The following is a 26,028-nucleotide window of genomic DNA, read 5'->3' as shown; positions in this document are numbered from 1 at the left end:
TTCATTTTCCAGACTATATTTAGCATAAAAGTTCTTTGGAAAGTAAACTATATTTCAATTTTATTTCTAGACAAAGAAAAACAGATTTAAAATTAGAATCAGACTAATCAGGTCAACAAAGCTGATTTATATGGGAAACTATTGTGACCAAATTCCAAAACAGAAAAGGAAGTGCTGTCCATTACACTAACAATATTTCAGAGGAAACTGACTTAAGCCCTTCTTTCCCCTCTTTTGGGGGGTGCAGGAAATGACAGACTGTAATTCCAACTAAGTAAATTACAATGATCTCAACTTGATCTTCGTAAAACTTCTAACAGGGTGATTCAGCTACTTACAAAGCTTACAAGTGGCCAGAATAAGGAGACCAAGGAAATGAGACAAGCTCCTGTGAACACTTTATACCAATGCTTACAGTACTTGTGATATTTAAGAGTAAACAGAATAAACTCAGTTAAGTGATTTTTTTTCCCATCAATCTTCCTCAGATAGAGATAATTTATAGAACAGGTATCTTTGTCTAGGGTTATATGAGGATTTTTGATATGGTAGTGTATTTCTAAGAGAGTACTTTGTGCAACTGAATATTTGATTAATTTGTTCAAGAAGTATAGTCTGTGTTGTAAAAATTCTACTGGTACTGTCTTGAGTCTTGAAAAAGCTTCTCTTCACAAGAAGTAAAACACTACACTTAAACAGGTTCAAGGATATTTACCTCTCATTCTGGGAAAATAAAATGTTTAAAAATAATTTACAAAATCACCACATGATATTTTAAATAAAAAGTGAGAACTAAAATTAGTTTCTATAAGATAGATATAAATGATTTTCTCCTTTCAAGTTTAAAACAAAGAACCAGAGTCATAAATAATTCTAGCTTGCCAGAGGCACAGCTATTTCTTTATACTGACTGTCGACTACCTAATTTAATTAGAGGTATTAAACTCCATGCTGAGGTCAACGAGCCTTACTTCCTCCAATATTACACTTCAACCAGTGCTCATTAATGTGTCTACTGAATGGATTAACACACCTAAAGATATATCTACAGAGGAAAGGGGGACAACCTAATGATATCCAATTGTTCATTTGTAATAGGACACATGTTCTAGGCCTCAACTTATTACCACTAATGTGGAATTTATTAAATTCAGGAGAAAAAATACCAATACAGAAAGTGATTTTTTTATTAAGGAGAACTGGTGTAAGACAACTGGTTACCATGATTAAGTTAAAATATTTAACCTTTTATTAAAAAGAAACTGATACTATAATTGAGCTAAAATATAAGCCTGTTAGAAAAATCTAACATACTAGGGCTCTGAAGAGCAGATTAAGAACAAGATTCATAGGGAATTGGGAAGAGGAAAACTCAGTATATAGAGAAAAATAAATGCTAAGGTATTTTTTTTTCCCTATAGGAAGAAGGTTTAGAATAGTTATATTGAATTGTGAGATCAGGTATATTTTTCCTTTCTACTGAATTAAGTGTAATGTTGCCTCAATTTAGTCCCAACCTGATACAGATTTTACCTTTTTATTTTTTTATTGTTTAAAGACTTTACTTATTTGACAGACAGATAGGGAGCACAGATAGGCAGAGGGGAGACAGAGGGAGAGGGAGAAGCAGGCTCTCTGCTGAGCACAGATGTGCTCAATCCCAGGATCCTGTGGGGCTCAATCCCAGGATCCTGGGATCATGACCTAAGCTGAAGGCAGCCGCATAACCGACTGAGCCACCCAGGTACCCCAACAGATTTTATTTAAACTCATTTAAATTACCTTAGAAGATAAGAGAACTATACCCTTCCAAAATGATGTTGCTTTATAACCTATTGTTTGTAATTTTGATGGACTTCACTTTTATATGGTAGATGTTATACATGTGAAAGCAGTGACACTATAATATTTTCTCACTAAAACAAACACTTTAAATTACTTTATGTAAAAAAGCCTATTTAGCAATGTGGGGGCTTTGAGGGGGTAGGAAAAGAATAAATGAAACAAGATGGGATCGGGAGGGAAACAAACCATAAGAGACTCTTAACTGAGGGTGGCGGAGGGGTAGGGAGAGGGTGGTGAGGTTATGGACACTGGGAAGGGTATGTGCTATGGTGAGTGCTATGAAGTGTGTAAACCTGGCGATTCACAATCCTGTACCCCTGGGACTAATAATACATTATATGTTTATTAAAAAATTTAAAAAATTATATTTAAAAAACCTATCTAATTAGGGTAAATATCTTCATTAAAGCAGGCATTAGGGGCGCCTGAGTGGCTCAGTGGGTTAAAGCCTCTGCCTTCGGCTCGGGTCATGATCCCAGAGTCCTGGGATCGAGCCCCGCATCGGGCTCTCTGCTCCGTGGAGAGCCTCCTTCCTCCTCTCTCTCTGCCTGCCTCTCTGCCTGCCTCTCTGCCTATTTGTGATCTCTCTCTAAAAAAAAAGCAAAAAAAAAAAGCAGGCATTAAAAAGAAAACCTAACAGGTATAATTATTATAACAACTTAAATAATATACATGCTTGCATTATAAGACTGTAAAAAATTACAAACATATGCTTACATTTTAAAAAGTCCCAATACTTCTGACATCTCAATATTTTTTTTAAATGAATTTCTGTTTTTTTTTTAATATTTTTATTTATTTGACAGACAGAGATCACAAGTAGGCAGACAGGCAGGCAGAGAGAGGGGAGGGGAGAAGCAGGCTCCCTGCTGAGCAGAGAGCCCGATGTGGGGCTCGATCCCAGGACCCTGGAATCATGACCTGAGCCAAAGGCAGAGGCTTTAACCCACTGAGCCACCCAGGCGCCCCCTGACATCTCAATATTAAACAACTGGAATATTATGCCATGTAATTGTCTGTGTCCTTTCTTCTGAAAAGCAATGAGAAAAAAGACTGGGGGAAAAAAAAACAACAGAATATTCTAGAACTGTGGGACAACCACAAAAAACTGTTACATGAAAGGAGAAGAAAGAAAGAAAGAAAGAAAGAAAGAAAGAAAGAAAGAAAGAAATGCAGTATTTGAAGCAATACTGACTAGAATTGACCCCAATTAATGTCAGACACCAAACCACAGATCCAAGAAGCTTAGGAAACACTAAGTAGGATATATGCCCAAAAAACTACACTTAGGCAAATCATCAATCTTCATAAAAATCACAGATAAAGAAAAAAATCTTAAAAGAGGCCAGAGTTAAAAATATATTTTATTTAGAGAGAACCAAAGAAAAGAACAATATCTGACTTCTCCCCTGAAACCATGCAAGTAAGGAGAGTGTGGAATGAAATATTTAAAAGTGTTGGGAGAAAAAAACTACTAACACTAGAACTCTGTATTCTGTAAAATTATCCTTCAAAAGTAAAGGATAATAAAGACTTTCTCAAACAAAAATTGAGGGAATTAGTTGCCAGTAAACCTATCTCACAAGAAATTTAAAAGGAGTTCTTCAGAGAGAAGGAAAGTGATAGAGGTTAGAAATTCAGATCTACATAAAGAAAAGAAAAGCACCAAATAATCAATAAGTTACGGGAAAAGAAAAACTTTTATTTTTCTTATTCTTAACTGATCAAACAGATCAGAGTTTGTTCAGAGTAATAATAGCAATAATGCGTGTGATTATGTATACTTAGGTATAAATATGCTTATCTATAAGTAAAATGAATGAAAGCAATGATATAGGGATAGGATGGAAAGAATAAATATACTGTGTTATTTATAAGGTATTTGCAGTACCCATGAACCAGCATAGTATTATTTGAAAGTGGGTTTGGATTAAATGATCACTTTAAATGTCAGTGGTCTAACTACACATTAAAAGACAGAGATTGTCAGAGTGGATCAAAAAAATAAGACTCATCTATTTGTTGCTACAAGAAACCTACTTAAAATATTAAGACACATATAGATTAAAAGTAAAGGGATGGAGAAATATACCACAATAACACCAATAAAAAGAAAAGTGGGCGTACCTATATTAATTTCAGACAGAGCAGATTTCAAGGCAAGGAAAGTTAAAGAGAGGCATTACGGAATGATAAAGAGGTTGATACTCCAAGGAGACATAACCTGTCCTTCATCTGTATGCACCTAACAAAAGAGTGTCAAAATATGTGAAGCAAAAACTGACAGAACTGCAACTAGAAGAATCTACTATTATAACAGGAAACTTTAATACTCCTCTATTAGAAATGGAGAAATCCAGCAGGCAGCAAACTGGTAAGGATATAGTTGAACTCAATAGCTCTATCAATCAACTGGATATAATTGACATTTATAGACTACTTCCTCCAACAATAGTAGTTACACATTCTTCCCAGAATCACGTGGAACATTCACTAGATGGACTACATTTGGGCCATAAAACACATCTTACCAAATTTAAAAGACGAGAGATCACACAATGTCTGTTTTCAGACCACAAGGGAATTAAACTAGAAATCAACAACATAAAGATAGCTGGAAAACCCCAAAATACTTGGAGATTAAATAATATGCTTCTAAATGACACATGGATCAAAGAATTCTCAAGAGAAAGTAAAAAATATTTTTAACTAAATGAAAATGTTCTGGAAATGGATACTTGTGATAGTTGTACATTATAAATGTTTACACCAATGAACACTTAAAAATGGTTAAGATAGGGCTTCTGAAAAGATGGTGGAGTCATAATATCCTAAACTTACCTCATCCCACAGGTACCGACATAATAGCCACATCAGTGAAACTAACTCTGAAAATGACTCATGACTTGAAGACTGGCAGAATAGACTTTCCACAGGGCAGAAGAGACCACATCAAAAAGGGTAGAAGGAGCAAAAATATGGCTTGAAACTCCCCCTTCCAGCATTCTCCCCACTCTGCATGAGACTAATCATAAATGAGAGCGACACTATACAGACATGAAGAAGAACAAGAAGATAAGACATCCCTTAACAGCACATGGAACAAACCCCTGCCCAGCGTGTTCACAATAGGCAAAATGGGCCACTGTAGTTGACTGGACTGAATACAAATGTAGCTCAGTCACAATTGCAGGGAACACACAGCCCACAGAAAGACACTGCTGAAATGCCTGGTTCTAGTGATGAGGGGACATTGTACTGCAGGGCACTACAGGACCTCTTCTTCATAAAGCCACAACTTTCAAGAGCAGGAAACACAGCTGACTCTCCTAATATACAGAAACAAACACAGAGAGTCAGACAAAATGAGGAGACAAAGGAATTAGGTCCCAAATGAAAGAATAGGACAAAACCACAGCAAAAGACCTACATTAAACAGAGATAAGCAACAGGCCTGATAAAGAATTCAAAGTAATGGTCATAAAGATACTCACTGAATTTGAGAAAAGAAGGGAGGATCTTAGTGAGACCTTCAAGAAGGAGAAAGAAAATATAAAAAAGAACCAGTCAGAGATGAAGAACTCAATAACTGACATAAAAAAATACACTAGAGGGAATCAATAGTAGATTAGAGGCAGAAGACTGAATCAGCAGACTGGAAGGCAGAGTAATAAAAAGCAACCAAGCTGAATAGCGAAAATGTTAAAAAGAATAAGAAAAAATGAGACTAGGTGAAGGGAAGTCAGAGACCCCGCCAACCATAGTAACGTTTGCATTACAGAGATCCCAGAGGGAGGAGAGAGGGAAGTGGATAGAAAATTTATGTGAAGAAACAAGAGATGAACACTTCCCTAATCTGGGGAAGGAAATAGAAATCCAGATCCAGGAAACAAAGAGACCCCCAACAAAATTAACCCAAAGAGTTTCACACCAAGACATAATCATCAAAATGGCAAAACATAGTGAGAAAGAGAGAATTTAAAAGTAGCAAGAGAAAATGGTTACATGTAAGGAAAACCCCATAAAGCTGTCAATTGATTTTTCAGCAGAAACTCTGCAGACCACAAGGGAATGGAATGATATATTCAAAGTACTGAAAGAAAAAAATCGGCAACCAAGACTGCTCTACCCAGCAAGATTATCATTCAGTATAGAAGGAGAGGTGAAGAGGTTCCCAAACAAACAACATCATCACCACTGAACCAATCTCTAAAGAAATGTTAAAGCGAATTCTTAGTGGAAAGAAAAGGCCAAAATTTTGTAAGAAAATTATGAAAGGAAAAAATTTCACAGGTAAATGCAAACATATAATAAAAATAAATTAAACACATAAAACCAGTATAAAAGTTAAAACATGGGGCGCCTGAGTGGCTCAGTGGGTTAAGCCTCTGCCTTCGGCTCAGGTAATGATCCCCGTGTCCTGGGATCGAGCCCCACATCAGGCTCTCTGCTCAGCAGAGAGCCTGCTTCTTCCTCTCTCTCTCTCTGCCTGCCTCTCTGCCTACTTGTGATCTCTGTCTGTCAAATAAATAAATACAATCTTTAAAAAAAAAAAGGTTAAAACACAAAAGCAGTAAAATCAATTATATCTATAAAAATCAGTCAAGGGGTGCCTGGGTGGCTCAGTGGGTTGAAGCCTCTGCCTTTGGCCCAGGTGATGATCCCGGGGTCCTGGGACTGAGCCCTGCATCGGGCTCTCTGCTCAGTGGGGATCCTGCTTCCTCCTCTCTCTCTGCCTGCCTCTCTGCCTACTTGTGATCTCGGTCAAATAAATAAATAAATAAATCTTTAAAAAAAAATCAGTCAAGGGATTCACAAAATTAAAGGATATAAAGTATGACATCATACAACGTGGGGGTGAGGAGTGATTCAAATTTAAATGAACATCAACCTCATATAGACTGGTTTACACATAAAATATTATATATGAACCTAATGATAATCTCAAATCGAAAACCTGTAAGAGTTACACAAAAGATAAAGAGAAAAAAATCCAAGCATACAAGTAAAGACATCAACAACCATGATCAAAGACAGCAAGAGAATAGGGAAGAGCTACAAAAAGAACTGCAAAACCAGTAATAAAAATGGCAATAAGTACATACCTATCAATAATGAATTTATATGTAAATGGACTAAATGCTCCAATCAAAAGACATAGGATGACTGAATGGATAAAAAAGCAACATTTATAATTTGCCTATAAGAGACTCACTGCAGGGGCGCCTGGATGGCTCAGTGGGTTAGAGCCTCTGCCTTCGGCTTAGGTCATGATCCCAGGATCCTGGGATCGAGCCTCATGAGCCTCAGCTCCACATCGGGCTCCCCTCAGTGGGAAGCCTGCTTCCCCCTCTCTCTCTGCCTGCCTCTCTGTCTGCTTGTGATCCCTGTCTGTCAAATAAATAAATAAAATCTTTAAAAAAAAAAAAAAAAAGAGAGACTCACTTCAGACCAAAGGACACATACAGATCCGAAGTGAAGGGATGGAAAAATGTTTACCATGCAAATGGAAGCAAAAAGAAAGCTGGGGTTGCAACACATATAACACAAAATAGACTTTAAAACAAAGACTATACCAAGAGAAAAAGAAGGACAATAAATAATCATAAAGAGAACAATTCAACAAGAAGTTATAACAATTGTAAATATCTATGTGCTCAAAATAGGAGCCCCCCAATACATAAAGCAGCTATTAACAGATAAAAAGGAAGAAACTGACAGTAATACAACAGTAGGGGACATTAACAGCCCACATACATCAATGGATAGAGCATCCATACAGAAAATCAATAAGGAAACAGTGTTTTTGAATGACACATTAGACCAGATGGACCTAAGAGATATATTCAGACATTCCATCCAAACACAGTGGAATATAGGGATGCCTGGGTGGTTCAGTCTTTTGAATGTCTGACTCTTGATTTTACCTTGGGCCATTATTGTGGGATGGTGGGGTCAAGCCCTGTGTCGGGCTTTGCACTGAACATGGAACCTGCTTGGGATTCCCTCTCTCCCTCTCCCCCTCCTTTCTCCCTGTGCATGTGTGCATGTGCATGTTCTCTCTTCCTCTCTCTCAAAACAAAACAAAAAACTAGAAACAAACCCAAAACAGTGGAATATGTATTCTTTTCAAGTGCACATGGAATATTCTCCAGAACAAATCACATTAGGCCAAAAACCAGAGACTAAAATACATACTACTAAACAATAAATGGGTCAACCAAAAAACCAAAGAGGAAATAAAAATTACATGGTGACAAATGAAAATAAAAACACAAGGGCCCACAATCTTTGGGAGGCTTAAAAACTGTTTTTTTTTTAAATGTTTTTTTAAGGTTTTTATTTATTTATTTGAGAGAGAGCACAGAGGGAGAATGAGGAGGAGAAGCAGACTCCTCACTGAACAGAGAGCCTGATGAGGGGTTCAAAACCAGGATCCTGAGATCATGACCTGAGCTGAAGGCAGATGCTTAACTGACAGAGCCACCCAGGCACCCCTGTAAAAGCTGTTCTGAGAAGGAAATTTATAGCAATATAGACCTACCTCAAAAAAACAAGAAAAATCTCAAATAAGCAACCTAACCTTACACCTAAAGGAGCCAGAAAGACAAGAACCAACAAACCCAAAGCTGGCAGAAGAAATAAAAAAGATTAGAGTGAAATAAATGAAATAAAAACTAAAAAGCAATAGAAGAGATGAGTAAGACCAAGAGCTGGTTGTTTGAAAAGATGAACAAAATTGATAAACCTTTAGCCAGACTCTTCAAAAAAAAAAAAGAGTGAACACAAATAAATGCCATCAGAAGTGAAAGAGGAAAAATAACCAACACTACAGATATATAAAGGATTATAAAAGAATATTATGAAAAATTATATGCCCACAAATAGGACAACCTAGAAGAAATGAATAAATTTGCAGAAACATAACCTTCCAAAATGGAATCAGGAAAAAACAGAAAATTTAACAGACCAAGTACTAGCAATGAAACTGAACCAGTAATCAAAAAACTCCCAACAAACAGAAGTCCAGAGGGGTCCCTAGGTGGTTCATTCGATTAAGCATCTGCGTTCAGCTCAGGTCATGATCCCAGCTTGGGGTCTGCTTCTCTTTCTCTCTCTGCCCTTCCCCTGCTCATGTGCTCTCTAATAAATAAAGAAGATTTTAAATGATAATAACAATAACAAAAAAGTCCAGAAAAAGATGGCTTCACAGGTGAATTCTACCAAATATATAAAGAAGAGTTATGACTCATTTTTCTCAAACTACTTCAAAAAATAGAAGAGGAAGGAAAGCTTCCAAATTCATTCTACAAGGCTAGGATTACCCTAATGCTGAAACCAGAGAAAGAAAAAGAAAGAAAGAAAGAAAGAGAGAGAGAAAGAAAGAAAGAAAGAAAGAAAAAAGGAAGGAAAGAAAGAGAGAGAGAAAGAGAGAGAGAGAGAGAGGGAGGGAGGGAGGGCAAGGGAAGGGAAGGAATGGAAAAACTATGGGACAGTATCTGACGAAAGTAGATGTGAAAATCCACAACAAAATATTAGCAAACCGAATCCAACAATATATTAAAAAAATCATTCACCACAATCAAGTAGGATTTATCCTTGGGATGCAAGAGTGGTTCAATATCCACAAATCAATCAACACACTGCGCATTAACAAGAAAAAGAGTAAAAACCATATGATCATCTCAAGAGATGAAGAAAAAGCATTTGACAAAATATAACATCCATTCATGATAAAATCTCTCAAAAAAGTAGGCTTAGAGGGAACATACCTCAACATAATAAAGGCTATATATAAAAAAAAAACCCACAGCTAACAAGACATGCAATGGTGAAATACTGAAGCTTTCCCTCTAAGATCAGAAACGTGACAAAGACGTCCACTCTCATCACTTTTATTCAACATAGTATTAGCTACAGCAATCAGACAATACAGACAATACAAAGCATCCAAATTCATAAGGAAGAAGTGAAGCTGTCACTATCTGCAGATGACATTCCACTGTACATAGAAAACCCTAAAGTATCCACAAAAAAACTACTAGCACTGATAAATGAATTCAGTAAAGTTGCAAAATACAAAGTCAATAATACAGAAATCGGCTGAATTTCTTTATACTGATAATAAAGGAGAAATTAACAAAACAATCCCATTTGTAACTGCACCAAAAAGAATAAAATGTCTAAGAATAAACTGCACTCTGAAAACTATAAAACACTGATGAAAGAAGCTGAAGATGATACAAACAAATGGAAAGATATTCCAGGCTCATGGACTGGAAAAACCAACACTGTTAAGATGTCCATATTGCCCAAAGCAATCTATGAATTCAGTGCAATCCCTATCAAAATAACAATAGTAATTTTTACAAAACTAGAATAAATAATCTTAAAATCTGTATGGAACCACAAAAGACCCTGAATAGCCAAAGCAATCTTGAGAAAGAACAAAGCTTAGAAGTATCATAATCCCAGATTTCAAGATACACGACAAAGCTGTAGTAATCCAAACAGTATGGTACTGGCATAAAAACTGACATATAGGTTAATGGAACAGTCCAAAGAACCTAGAAATAAACCCATGTTTATATGGTCAATTAATCTACAACAAAGGAGGGAAAAACATACACTGGGGAAAAGACAGTCTCTTCAACAAATAGTGCTGGGAAATCTGGACAGCTACATGCAAAAAATAAAACTGGACCACTTTCCTACACCATACACAAAAATAAACTCAAAAGGTTTAAAGATCTAAATGTAAGACCTGAAACCATAAATTAGAAGAAAACATAGATAAGTAATTTTTTGGACATCAGCCATAGAAACATTTTTGTAGCTATGTCTCCTTAGGCAAGAGAAACAAAACCAAAATTAAACTATTGGGACTACAGCAAAATAAAAAGTTTTTATACAGCAAAGAAAGTCATCAACAAAAGGACAAGGCAACCTCTTAAATTAGAGAAGACAATTGCAAATGATATATCTGATAAAGAGTTAATATCCAAAATAGAAAAAGAATCTATACAACTAACACAAAAATAATAATCTAAAAATGGCCAGAGGACCTGAATAGACATTTTTCCAAAGAAGACATACAGGTGGCCAATAGACACATGAGAAGATGTTCAACATCACTAATCATCAGGGAAAGACAAATCAAAACCACAATGAGATATCACCTTAAACCAGTGAGAATGGCTAGAATGAAAAACAAAAACAAAAACAAAAAAAACTACCAAGAAATAAATATTGGCGAGGATGTGGAGAAACAGGAACCCTTGTGCACTACTGCTGGAAATGCAAATTGGTGTAGTCACTGTGCAAAACAGTGTGGAAAACAGAATTACCATATGATCCAATAATTCCATTACTGCATATTTATCCAAGGAAAACAAAATACTAATGAAATGACATAGGCACCTCTATGTTTATTGCAGCATTATTTACAATGGCCAAGATATAGAAGCAACCCTAGTGTCTATCCATAGATGAATGGATAAAGAAGATGTGGCATATCTATAAATATGTACAATAGAATATTACTCAGCCATTAAAAAAAAAATGAGATCTTGCCATTTGTGACATCACGGATGGACCTAGAGGGTATAATGCGAAGTTAAATGTCAGTCCAACAAAGACAAATTCTGTATGATTTCACTCATGTGTAGAATGTAAGAATCAGAACAAATGAACAAAGAAAAAAATGGACAAAGCGAACTAGACTCTTAAATACAGAGGGAACACTGGAGGTTGCCAGAGGGGAAAAGGGTTGAGGGAATGGGTGAAATAGAGAACTGTTATTACAATGCACACATCCAAAACTAAGATGACACTGTATGTTAATTATGCATCAATGAAACATTTCCAAACCCTAAAAAAAAATTTAAATAAAAAAATTTTTAAAAAGTGAAAATAGTAAATTATATATATAATTTTTACCACAGTAAAAAACTTTCTATATGTAGAGATGAAATAAACTATTAATGCTTAATACTTATTTCCTCAAAACTCTGTAATACATCCAACACTTAAAAATGTTACCACTTAACAATATAATTTTAATTAGAACTCAACCATTTAACAATTCTTAAATGGTGTTATCTTCTCTAAAATTAATTTTCTTATGATAACAACTTGTTAAACGTCCATTTCAGAAACTCCTTAAGTAATTAAGGACACACCCTCATGACTGTTCTGAAAATAGTAAGAAATCCTACTTATTTGACATTTCTACAAAGGTCACAGGAATAAAATTTAAAGTACCATATAATTATCATTTTTAATATAGTGAAGTAAAAATACCCTGGCATAGTTTTCTTAAAAAAAAAAAAGAACAAAACTGGGTTTTGTTTTTTGGGTTTTTTTTTACAAAAAATGATGTACTTTGTTCTTCTCTTATGTTTGTAATCCAAAATACTATCAGTTTTAGATTCTGCTCTGGGGTTTAAAAGTTGTATCTATGGAGCCATGGATTATCATGAAAATGATAATGATAAATGTGAGTCATGGCCAAGTTCTTAATGATTAAAATTATCTTTTAAAACAATTTTTAATTATTTATTTTTAAATTTTTATTTTATTTTTTTGAGAGGGAAAGAGAGTGTGTGTGCAAGTATGAGAATGAGAGCAGGGGAGGGGCAGAGAGAATCCCAAACAGGCTCCACCCCTAGCAAAGAGTGCCACACAAGGCTCAACCTCATGACGTTGAGACTGACCTGAGCCAAAATCAAGCATTGGACACTTAACAGACTGAGATATCAGGTGGCCCTAAAATTATCTTTTTGCACTAAAAATTATCTCTAATTCAGGAATGGCTTATTTTCATAGAGATTTGTAATGAGCTGATGGAAGAAAGTGCTTAACTGACAGTTTAATGAAGTTTTCACTCCAATCCACCTCTTCACTGTCTTCTTATCAGTATTTGTGGATCATTTTCTACTTCTAAAAACTATGCAACAAGAAATTCTATAGCAAACCAGTTACTGAATATACTTTCTTACATTTATCAATTATCTCCACCTTTACTACTCATTCCAATCTAATTAGCATCCATACATTAGTTTTATCAACCATTACTCATTTAGTAGGCAAGTTCCAACAGTACTTTACATTGTAAACAAAAGGCTTCAAGGGTATTGAATCAGTCTTATCAAATATGTGAGAGGAGTTCTGAAATACCTTTACAAAAGAGTGTGAGAATATGCTGTTCTTGTAGTTTATTAATAAGGTATAAAGAGTCTGGTATCAGGCAAAAGAATATTAAATAAAATGACCAATGATATTAAGTTAGTTACATTTAGCAGTTTTGAATAAATTGAAGGAGGAGAAAGAGAAGGTGAAGAAATACTGGACAAGGTTTTATTCTTAAAAATATTTCTCCCTTGGGGTGCCTGGGTGGCTCAGTGGGTTAAGCCGCTGCCTTCGGCTCAGGTCATGATCTCAGGGTCCTGGGATCGAGCCCCGCATCGGGCTCTCTGCTCAGCAGGGAGCCTGCTTCCTCCTCTCTCTCAGCCTGACTCTCTGCCTGCTTGTGATCTCTGTCTGTCAAATAAATAAATAAAATCTTAAAAAAAAAATATTTCTTCCTAAGAAAACCAAACACTATTGAATACTTGTAACTGTACTCTGAGGTATCCCTATAATCACTAGAATGACTCTTGAATGCCAGTGCCACTATAGAAAAACAATGGTGTAGGTTTAAAGCACAAGGGCCATCAAAACCATTCCACCACATCTCTTGTAAATTCTAAGGTAGTAAAATTCTTTCATTATTATGGTTTATCTTATCTGCTCTATTAGTTTTAGTTAAAATTTATGATAAAGAATGTTATATTTTAAGTGCTTTATAATAATTGATATAAACTTTTGCTCTCCCTCAATCAATATAACCATTATATCTATTTGTGTATGAAGAGACTTGAAATGTAATTTCACCCATTTGAACATATGTAGAAGTTTTTCAATTTGTCATATCCCCATTTTCTAAAAGACAAATCCTTTAAGATAATAACTTTCAATATTATCATTAATGAAAACAGCATTAGCTCTACAACAATCTTATTTCTGAGGATAGTATTAAGTGAAGAATGGAATACTCAGAAATAGTGCTTGATCAACTACTTACATATTTTATGTATTTATCTTCTTAATTACTAGGATTTTAACTCAACATTTTTTCCTCAGCACTTACTTTTTTGGTCAAAGAGTCGTCATTATCAGAAGGCATTCTTGTTGATACATGAAATATTACTTCTACTGTAGAGGTAGCAAAATACGGTGTGGTCAATCCAGTGCTTTTGTTTTTTTGTAGTCCTCCCATGAAACCACAATGGTTTGTAAGATTGACCTGGGAGCAATGACACATAATATTAATCAACTAAACAAAACACAGAAACTTACTACTGAAATAGATTCAAATTTCTCAATTTGTAAAAACATGGAGAAGAAAGTCTGTGGCATGTTATCAACCAATACTTGATCCAGAATTACTACTTGGAGCTGTTCTGTTCATACTGGTACTTTTAAAGTATTTGTGGATCCCTAATTAATAGGAGTTAATTAGGAAAGAAATCAACTGCTGTACAGTATGCATCCTTTGTTAGGCTACTAGGTGTTAATGCTAAATCATAAAGGCTATGGGAGGACCCCAAAGCCAGAGTAAAAAAATCAAGTGGCAAAAATCAAGACTGGAAATGATCTGGGGAAAAGTTAAAACAGTAATGTCACTTTGATAAGATGATTAATTAGGTGTGTTATATTTACTCATCGAAACTGGCTTCTTAATTTTTAGTACCTATCACACAGCTCAAAACAAAAATACAAATATGTAGAACTTAACTGTACTTCTAATGCATGAAAAAACTACAAATTAATCTTTGCAAAGATTTTTACACATATTTTTTCCCGATTATAAATAAAATACACACTAATATCAGGGTCAATACATCGGGTAATATTTCCTGAACTTGTGCAATACCCAGAGCAACTTGTCTTCACTGTTGAAAATTAAAGAAAATATTAGAAAGCAAAAAGAAGCACAAAAAAAAAAAAACTTAAACATCACTTTATAACTCTCCACTCAGAGAAATCACTTTATAGATGTTTTTAAAAAATGAAGTCTGAATGGACCTAAAGAGTACAATTAATGCAAGTACAATAAGTCAGTCAGAAAAAGATCAAACCATATGATTTCACTTACATGTGGAATTTAAAAAATAGAACAAATGAACAAAGAAGAAAAGAAACAAACAAAAAAGCATACTCTTAAACACAGGAAACTGGGGGTTGGCAGAGGGAAGGAAGGTAGGGCTGTGGGTGAAATAAAGGGGACGGAGTATACTTATGATCAGCACTGAGTAATGTGTGGAACTGCTGAATCATTATAGTGTACACCTTAAAGTAATATAACACTATGTTAATTATACTTCAATTAAAAATTTAAAAATCTGAATAACCGATACAGTGAGAATTATAAAAACCAATTTTTGCACCATGTGAACTGAACATGTCTCAACTATCAATATCAGTTACAATGACTGAACATCTGAATAAGAAATTAGTTTTTATGCCATTACTATAAGATTGCCTCAACACTTATAATATTTTAAAATTTGACTCAGTGATATTCATATAATTAAAATTTCAAAAGTAATACCAAAATTCTTCCTTCTATTTCTCTCATCTTTGGTGCTCAGTTCCCCTCCCAGAAAGCAATTTTTCTCTCTTTTTTTAAAAGATTTTATGTATATATTAGAGAGAGAACACAAGTATGGGGAACAGAGGAAGAAGGAGAAGCAGACTCCCCAGTGAGCAGGGAGCCCGATGAGGGGCTCAATTCCAGGATCCTGAGATCATGACCTGAGCCAAAGGCAGACACTTAACTGACTGAGCTACCCAATGCCCGTCTTTTCCTTTTTAAAGATTTATTTAATTAAAAAAAAAAATACTTATTTGTCAGAGAGAGAGAGAGAGTGAGCAAGCACAAGTAGGAGGAACAGCAGCAAAGGGAAAAGCAGGCTCCCCACTAAGCAAGGAGTCCGAATTGATCCCAGATCCCTGCGATCATGACCTGAGTAGAAGACAGACACTCAACTGAATGAAAACCTCAGGCATTCCAAGATTTATTTATTTTGGAGATAAAGAGAGAGAATGCACAAGTGGGAAGGGGGAAAATGGGAGAGGGAGAGAAAAAATCCTTAAGTGGACCCCACCTGAGGACCCCCCCACTGAGTGCGGGGCCCAATGTGGAGCTCAGTCCCAGGACTCTGAGATCATGACCTGAGCTGAAATCAAGACCCAGCTGCTTAACTGAGCCACCCAGGTGCCTCCAGAAAGCAATTTCTTAAATATCCTTTTAAAAACGTTCTCTCTATATATAATTAAATTTCTACATGTATGTGTATACAGACACACACACACAGCAACACATACAGTGTTTCCCACCATCTTTTTTTGCATTTAAAATACCTTGAAGAGTACTCATTAGTATGTAAAGAGCTTCCTTATTTGTTCTGTTTTCATTGCTTCACAGAAGTTCATTTTCTTGATGCACAATAATTAACTAGTCCCCTACTTAAAGGGTATTTAGGTTGTTTCCAATCTTTTGTTAATATGTCAATGATGAGGTGAATAACACAGAATACATGTCATGTTGCATTTGTGAAAGTAGATCTATAAGATAAATACTTAAAAATGGAACTATAAGTCAATGGGCATGTAAACTTCTAATTTTGAAACTCACTAAAATGTCTATAGATGGTATCAACAGCATATAAGAGCACATGTTCCCCTCATGGCCTCTCAAATATATTATCAAACTTTATGATCTTTTCAAATATGATAGGTAAAAAATAGTATCAAAGTGCAAACCTTTTGTTTTCTTTTAGAGAAAAGGTTATTTTCAGATCAGTTCTCTGATCATGTAACGGAGAAAAGATCTCATTCTAGAGTTCCTTTGCTCTAAACGTTTATGCAGTACTCGATAATCTCCATTTTTTAAATTCCATTTTTTAACTGGAGATAACTGTAGGTTAATAAGTTTTAAAAAATAATAAAAGGAGCTCCTATGTACCCTATAACCAGATTACCCCAAATGCAAAACTATATTAAAACCAGGATACTGGATGGGGTTCAGTGGGTTGGGTGTCCAAGTCTTGATTTCAGCTCAGGTCATGATCTCATGGTCATGAGACTGAGTCTCAGCATGAAGCTTGCTTGAGATTCTCTCCCTCTTCCTCTGCCTCCCTGCCCCCTGCTTATATTCTCTCTCTCAAAAGCAGGAAAAAAAAAAAAAAACAAAAACACCACAGGATACTGGCATTAATATGATTGAGAAACAGAACATTTCAACACCATAAGGATCCCCCATGTTACCCTGTTACATGAGCCACACCCACTTCCCTCTTATCCTACCTCCTCAAACACTGACAATGAGTAATGTGTTTTTTACAACTAAATGGTCATTTCAAGAATGTTGTATAAATAGACCTGATCTGTGACCCAGTAGGTGATCGAGTCTAGAAAATGTTCCACGTGCACCAGAGCTCAGTGTGTACTCTGTTGCTTTAGGATGGAATGTTCCAAATACACATGTGAAGTCCATCTGGTCCAGTCTGTCATTCAAAGCCCTTATTTCCTTGTGGATCTTCTGCTTAGACGGTCTTTCTATTGCAGTGAGGGGGGTACTAAAGTCCCCTATTATTTCATTATTATCAATGTGTTTCACTGATTTTATTAATTGGCTTATATATTTTACTGCTCCCATGCATGAATATTTACAATTGTTAGATCTTCTTGCACAGACTCTTTACTTATGACATAGTGTCCTTCCTCAACTCTTTATTACAGTCTTTGGTTTAAAATCTAATTTGTCTGATATAAGGATTGCTACCCCAGCTTTCTTTTGATATCCCCTGGCATGATAAATAGTATTCTACCCTACCCTCTCACTTCAACTCTGGAGGTGTATTTGGGTCTAAAATGAGTCTCTTGCAGACAGAAAATCCATGGGTCTTGTTTTTTTATTCAATCTGATACCCTGTGTTTTTTGATTGGGGCAGTTAGCCCATTTACATTCAGAGTAACTATTGAAAGATATGAATTTAGTGCCGTTGTATTACCTGCAGAATAACTGTTAATATTGTTTCTGTTCCTTTCAGGACTATGTTACTTTTGGGCTCTCTCTTTGCTTTGAGGATCCCTTTTAATATTTCTTGTAGGGTTGGTTTGGTGATCACAAATTCTCTAAGTTTCTGTTTGTCCTGGAAGCTTTTTATCACTATTATTTCGAAATACATCCTAGCTGAATAAAAGTATTCTTGGCTGCATATTCTTCTCATTCAGCACCCTGAATATATTATGCCAGTCCTTTCTGGCCTGCCAGGTCTCTGTAGATAGGTTTGCTGCCATTCTAAAGTTTCTATCCTCGTAGGTTACAGACCTCTTGTTCTGAGCTGCATTCAGGATTTTCTCTCTGTCTCTGAGATTTGCAAGTTTCACTATTACATGTCAGGGTGTTGACCTATTTTTACTGATTTTTGAGAGGAATCCTCTGTGCCTCCTGGACTTGAATGCCCATTTCCTTCCCCAGAACAGGGAAGTTCTCTGCTATAATTTGCTCCAAAATACCTTCTGCCCCCATCTCTCCAAATTATTCTAATATTATTCTGCTTTATAGTATCACTTATCTAATTCTCCCTTTGTGATCCAGCACTTGTTTATCTCTTTTTTTCAGCTTCTTTATTCTCCATCATTTTGTCTTGTATATTACTAATTCTCTCTTTTGCCTCCTTTATCGTAGTAGTTAGAGCTTCCATTTTTTATTGCATCTCATTAATAGCCTTTTTTATTTCTACTTGGTTTTTAGTTCTTTTACTTTTAGTTCTTTTACTTCTCCAGAAAGGGATTCTCTGCTGTCATCTATGCTTCTTTTGAAACCAGCTAGTATCTTTATAATCATTATTTTGAACTCAAATTCCAACATCTTACTTATGTTCATACTGATTAGGTTCCTGGCAGTCAGTACTGCCTCTTGTTCTCTTCTCTGAGGCGAGTTTTTCCATTTTGTCATTCTTGCAAAAAGTGGTCACTTTTCTATTCATAGAACCGCAGCTATTTTTTTTTCCTTAGATCTCTGGCTGAGTTCACAGGTGTTTAGAATGATTTGAAAGCTATCTAGCTTAATTCTTGGGACCAGATGAAATTCAGATCTCCTACTCCACCACCATTTTGGATCAATCCTCCTCTCAACCAGTATCAAAAGACTGGGATCATTCCTTACATATTTTCAGACCACAATGCTTTGAAACTGGAACTCAATCACAGGCGGAAATTTAGAAAGAACTCAAATACATGGAGGCTAAAGAGCATCCTACTAAAGAATGAATGGTTCACCCAGGAAATTAAAGAAGAACTTTTAAAAATTCACAAAAACAAATGAAAATGAGAAGACAACTGTTCAAAATCTTTGGGATGCAGCAAAGGTGGCCTTAAGAGGGAAGTATATAGCAATACAAACCTTTCTCAAGAAATAAGAAAGTTCTCAAATACACAATCTAAACTTACACCTAAAGGAGCTAGAGAAAGAACAGCAAATAAAGCCTAAACCCTGCAGAAGAAAATTAATAAAGATTAGAGCAGAAATCAATGAAATAGAAACCAAAAGAACAATAGAACAGATCAATGAAACTAGGAGCTGGTTCTGTGAAAAAATTAGTAAGACTGATAATCCCCTGGCCAGACTTATCAAAAAGAAAAGAGAAAGGATCCAGATAAATAAAATCATGAATATAAGAGGAGCTATCACAACTAACACCAAAGAAATACAAACAATTATAAGAATATATTATGGGCAATATATGACAACAAATTAGGCAATCTGGACGAAATGCATTCTTAGAGAGGTATAAACCACCAAAACTGAAACAGAAAGAAACAGAAAACCTGAAGAGACCCATAACCAGCAAGGAAATTGAAGCAGTAATTAAAAATCTCCAAACAAGAGCCCAGGACCAGATGGTTTCCCAGGGGAATTCTCCCAAACATTTGAAGAAGAATTAATACCTATTCTTCTGAAGCTTTTTCAAAAAAATAGAAATGGAAGAAAAACTTCCAAACTCTTTCTATGAAGCCAGCATTACCTTGATCCCAAAACCAGACAGAGACCCCACCAAAAAGAATTACAGACCAATATCTCTGATGAACAAAGATGAAAAAATTCTCACCAAGATACTAGCCAATAGGGTCCAATAGTACATTAAGAGGATTATACACCATGACCAAGTGGGATTTATTCTTGGGCTGCAAATGTGGTTCAACACCTGCAAATCAATGTGATATACCACATAAATGAAAGAAAGAACAAGAACCATAGGATCATCTCAATAGATGCAGAAAAAGCATTTGACAAAGTAGAGCATCCTTCCTTGATTAAAACCCTTCACAGTGTAGAGGCAGAGGGAACACACCTGGATATCATAAAAGCCATATATGAAAAGCCCTTACTAAGTATCATTTCAATGGGGAAAAACTGATAGATTTTCCCCTAAGGTCAGGAACACGGCAGGTATGTCCACTATCACCACTGCTGTACGTAGTACTAGAAGTCCTAGTCTCAGCAATCAGATAACAAGAAGAAATAAAAGGCATCTGAATTGGCAAAGAAGAAGTTAAACTCTCACTCTTTCCAGAACACATAATACTCTATGTGGAAAACCCAAAAGACTCCACCCCAAATTGCCAGAACTCATACAGGAATTCAGCAAAGTGGCATATAAAATCAATGCACAGAAATCAATTGCACTCTTATATACTAACAAGGAGACAGATCCCATTTACAATTGCAGCCAAGCTGATCCCATTTACAATTGCACCTAAGGAGTTGATCCCATTTACAATTGCATCCAAAACTATAAGATACCTAGGAATAAACCTAACCAAAGATGTAAAGGATGTGTACTCAGAAAACTATAGAACATTCATGAAAGAAGTTGAGGAAGACACAAAGACAAGGAAAAACGTTCCATGTTCATGGACTAGAAGGACAAATATTGTTAAAATGTCTATGCCACCTAGAACAATCTATACATTCAATGCAATTCCTATCAAAAAACCATCATTTTTTTTCACAGAGCTGGAACAAATAATCCTAAAATTTGTATGGAACCAGAAAAGACCCCAAATAGCTAAAGGAATGTTGAAAAAGAAACCAAAGCTGATGGCATCACAATTCCAGACTTCAAGCTCTATTACAAACTGTAATCATCAAGACAATATGGTAGTGGCACAAAAACAGACACATAGATCAATGGAACACAACAGAGAACCCAGAAATGGACCCTCAACTCTATGGTCAACTAATCTTCAACAAAGCAGGAAGGAATATCCAATGAAAAAAGACAGTCTCCTCAACAAATGGTGTAAGGAAAACTGGACACCCACATGCAGAAGGATGAAACTGGACCATTTCCTTAAACACAAAAATATACTCAAAATGGATAAAAGACCTAAATGTGAGACAGGAATCCATCAAAATCCTAGAAGAGAACACAGGCAGCAACTTGAGCTGGCCACAGCAACTTCTTGCTATACACGTCTCCAAAGGCAAGGACAATAAAAGCAAATTTAACTACTGGGACTTCTTCAAGATAAAAAGCTTTTGCACAGCAAAGCAAACAGTTGACAAAACCAAAAGACAACCAACAGAATCGGAGAAGATATTTGCAAATGACATATCAGATAATGGGTTAGTATCTGAAGTCTAGAAAGAACTTACCAAACTCAACACCCAAAGAACTAATACTCCAATCAAGAAATGGGCAGAAGACATGAACAGACATTTCTCCAAAGACATACAAATGGCTAAGAGACACATGAAAAAATGCTCAACATCACTCTGCATCAGGGAAATACTAATCAAAACCACAATGAGATACCACCTCACACCAGTCAGAATGGCTAAACTTAACAGGTCAGGAAACAACAGGTGTTGGTGAGAATGTACAGAGGGGAGAACCCTCCTACACTATTGGTAGGAATGCAAGCTGTTGCAGCCACTCTGGAAAACAGCATGGAGGTTCCTCAAAAAGTTGAAAATAGAGCTACCCTATGACCCAGCAATCACACTACTGGGTGTTTACCCCAAATATACAAATGTAGTGATCCAAAGGGGCATCTGCACCCCTGAATTTATAGCATCAATGTCCACAAAACCCAAGCTAGGGAAAGAGCCCAGATGTCCATCAACAGATGAATGGATAAAGAAGATATGATGTACACACACACACACACACACACACACACACACACACTGGTCTATTACATAGCAATCAAAGATGAAATTTTGCCATTTGCAATGACATGGATGGGACTAGAGGGTATTATGCTAAGTGAAGTAAGTCCATCAGAGAAAGACAATTATCATATGATCTCACTGATATATGAAATTTAAGAAATAAGGCAGAGGATCATAGGGGAAGAGAGGAAAAAATGAAACAAGACGAAACCAGGAAGGGAGACAAACCATAAAAGATTCTTAATCATAGGAAACAAACTGAAGGTTGATGGAGGGGAGGGAGGTAGAGCAATGGGGTGACTGGGTGATGGACATTAAGGAGGGGATGTAATGTAATGAGCACTGGGAATTACATAAGACAGATAAATCCCAGGCCTGTACCTCTGAAACCAATATATTATATGTTAATTAACTGAATTTAAATTTAAAAATATTAGAAGAATGTTATATAAATAGAATTATATACTATGTAACCTTGCCAAGAATTTGGAGATTTTCCTGTTACCTTTCTGCTAATGATTTCACATTTTTTTCTCATTATAATTAGAGAACATACTGAATGATGTCAACGCTTTTAAGTTTGCTGCAATGTTTTTTATGGTGTAATATGTCTATCTTGGTATATGTTCTATGGACACTTGAAAAGAATATGTATTGCAATGATGGTGGGTAAAGTGTTCTATAAATGTTGCTTGATGGTATTGTTGAGTTCTTCTATATACTTGCTGATTTTCTGCCTGGCTCTTCTTTTAGTTGTTGAGAAAGAGGTGAAGTCTCTATCCATAACTATGGATTTGTCTATTTCATTTTTCAGTTCTATCAGTTTTGTTTCATATATTTTTCAGTTGTGTTATTTGCTGAGCACATACTATGTCTTCTTGGACTGCCATTTTATAATATCACCATCTCTGGAAATTCTCTCTGCTCTGAAGTCTCCCTTAGCTAATACTAATGTAACCAATATAGCTTTCCTTTGATTAATGCTTACATGATAGAACTCTTCCATCCTTTTAGTTTTTTCTTTAAAGACTTGTTTATTTGAGAGAGAGAAAAAGGAGGGACAGAGGGAGAGACAACATGCAGGGGATGGGCAGAAGGAAAGAGAGAGAGAGAATCTCAAGCAGACTCCCCACTGATCATGGAGCCTGATGTAGGGCTCAATCTCATGACCCTGAAATCATGACCCAAGCTGAAATCAAGAGTTGGATGCTTAACTAACTGGGCTACCTAGGTGCACTATCCATCCTTTTACTCTCTACCAGCCTATATTAAAATATTTGAAGTGAATATAATTTATATAGCATAGAGGAGGGGTCTTATCTTTTAACGCACTCTGATCATTTTTAATTGGTATTTTTAGACCACTTATGTTTAATGTAATGACTCTTATGTTAGGACTTAAGCCTGCTGTTTTACTGTTTCCTGTTTATTTTCTGTTTTTCATTTCTTTATTTTACCTGCTTCCTGTCGATTACTTAAACATTTTCTAGAATTCCATTTTTATTTATCTATCATTTTTTGAATGTATTTTTTGTGATTTTTTTTTTTTAGTGGTTGCTCTTGGTATAAGACTATATATACATAACTTATCACAGTCTACTAATGTCACTTCACACCAATTTGAGTGAAATATACAAACCCTGCCTCAGTTTATGCCCCTGTACGCTCAACTGTTTGTAATATAATTGTCATGAATATTTTCATGGCATTACACTTAGAAACACATCAGAAATAATTTTTGCACCATCAAACGTAATTAAGAAAACCCAAGAGAAAAAGTAATGCCTAATGTATTTACCTGTATTTTTTGTCAAACTTTTTCGTTCTAGTGTTCCAAGTTTCTTTCTATTGCTTCCTTTCTGTTAATATAACTTTGTTTAGTTGTTCTTTTAGGGTAGGTCTGCCAGCAACAAGTTCTCTAAGTTTTCCTTCATCTGAGAATGTTTGGCTTCATTCCTTCACTAGCTAATATGAGCCTGGTTGAGAATTTTTCTTTCAGCACTTGAAAAATATTGTCACTCTCTATGGCTACTATAGTTTATTTCTTGTGGTTTTGTTTTGTTTTTTAGTAGGTTCCATGCTCAGCTAGGAACTCAATGTGGGGCTTGAACTTACAACCCTAAGATGAAGGCCTGAACTGAAGACCTGAGCCAAGACCAAGAGATGGATGCTTAACTTACTATGCTACCCACTCATCCATGGCTTCTATAGTTTCTGATAAGAAATTCCCTATTATTCTAATTGCTTTCCCCTTATAGATTAAAAAAAAAAAAAAAAACTTTTCCCCAGATGCTTTTAAGTTTTGAGATTTCTTATTTAATTATGATGTGTCTTGTATGGATTTCTTTCAATTTATCTTATTTGACTTTCACACAGCTTCTTTAATCTGTAGCTTTATTCACTTTATTACTCTTGCCAATTTGGGAAATTTTCAACATTATTTCTTCAAGTAATTTTCAGACCCAACCTATTCTCTCTTTCTTGGACTCACATAGCAGGAATGTTAAATCTTTTGTCATAGCCCCATAGGTCTCTGATGCTCCGCTGATTGTACTTAAGCCTTTTCTCCCTCTGCTAGTTACATTTTTTTATTGTTCTCTCTTCCAATTTATTGATTCTTCTGTACCCCCATCTCTACCTAACTCTGTTGCTGGCATACCTACTGACTTTATTTCAGTAGTTAAATTTTCAGATTTTCTATTTTTCATTTATTTCAACTGTATTCCTAATTGCTAGTCAAAGTTTATTATGGTTACCTCAAAATCTTTGTCATCTGGTGTTACTATGTATTTTCTTCTTTTCATCCAGTTTGAGACCTTACTGGGTCTTGGTATGATAGTTGATCAATGCTTGGCCATTTTTATATCATAAGACTATAAATCTTATTTAAAACTTGTTTCAGCTGGCTGTTTCGCAACACACCTCTCTCAAAATAGCAAGGTGGTTACTGCCTCACTATAGGCAGGTAGACAATTGTAGAGGGGAGCGCCTCATTGCTGTTAGGTGGAATTAGGAGTTCTGGTTTCCTATGTGGTGTCCACTGAAGAAACATTAGTCATTACTGGTAGGGTTAGTCTTATTACTGCTGAGTGATGGTAAAAGGCCTACTTCTCCAGTAGGCTTCCTCTCATCTATCCTGGTGGGGGAGGAAGAGGCACCTCATATGCTGGGTAGGGAGAGAATTCCAGGATCCTCAAGTAGTCTTCACTGACATTGTGGGGGGTGTGGGTGGGGGACGTGATCAGCTGACAGAGATGAAAATGTTGGCTTTTTGGTTGGCCTTCTCTACTCTTGTGTGGTGTTGGGATTGCCTCATTGCAGTCTCATGAGGGTGATAGGCTAAGCTCCCTAACTGACCTGTGCTGTCAAGCATGGGGAAGGGAGTCCTAGTATTTTCTTCCATGTTTGGTTGGTACAGTAGAGCAGTTACTGTCTAAATGTTTTTTGTCTTTCTAGGTTGCTCCTTTCCTGGGCTTTCGGCTAGAAAAAGAGGGCTTTTGTTGGGGTTCTTTTGGTCAGTGTTTGTTTCTAGATTCCTATTTCAGATCCAATTTGGAGATACAGGAGACAAAGAGAAAACTTCGAGAACCCATCATCATGTCATTTCATGGTCCTAAGTTGGTCTGTCTTCTTCACCTTTAGGAGTCTTTTTATGTTTGTTTATATATAATGTCTAGAGTTTTTGTTGTACTTAAGTGTGACAAATCTTTTTGGGATTTGTCAAGGAGATTATGTCTCTTTGATCTTCATAGAAATGAAATTTCCCACTGTACAACTTAATGGGTATCAGTATATTCACAGATAAGTGCAATCATCACCACAGTCAATTTTAGAACATTTTCATCAAAAAGAAACCCTGTACCCTTTAGCTATCTCCCTATCACATGTCTTTG

At 35.9% G+C, this 26,028-nt stretch overlaps 1 protein-coding gene across 15 annotated transcripts in view; it reads right to left on the bottom strand.

Moving 5' to 3' along the window:
* Nucleotides 1–26,028, bottom strand: part of RALGAPA1 (Ral GTPase activating protein catalytic subunit alpha 1) — a 252,205-nt gene that overhangs the window by 39,110 nt on the left and 187,067 nt on the right. For all 15 annotated transcript variants that reach the window (XR_004384235.1, XM_032871260.1, XM_032871259.1 and 12 more), the window contains one exon: nucleotides 14,036–14,191. Coding sequence is in view for 14 of the 15 variants with exons in the window: in XM_032871260.1 (XP_032727151.1) it covers nucleotides 14,036–14,191 (156 nt within the window). In the remaining variant the exon portion in view is untranslated. The remainder of the gene's footprint in view (nucleotides 1–14,035; nucleotides 14,192–26,028) is intronic.

Source organism: Lontra canadensis, unplaced genomic scaffold (assembly GCF_010015895.1).
Source record: "Lontra canadensis isolate GAN:19392208 unplaced genomic scaffold, GSC_riverotter_1.0 scaffold42, whole genome shotgun sequence".
Taxonomy (NCBI): Eukaryota; Metazoa; Chordata; class Mammalia; order Carnivora; family Mustelidae; genus Lontra; species Lontra canadensis.
This window is presented reverse-complemented; position numbering and strand designations above follow the sequence as displayed.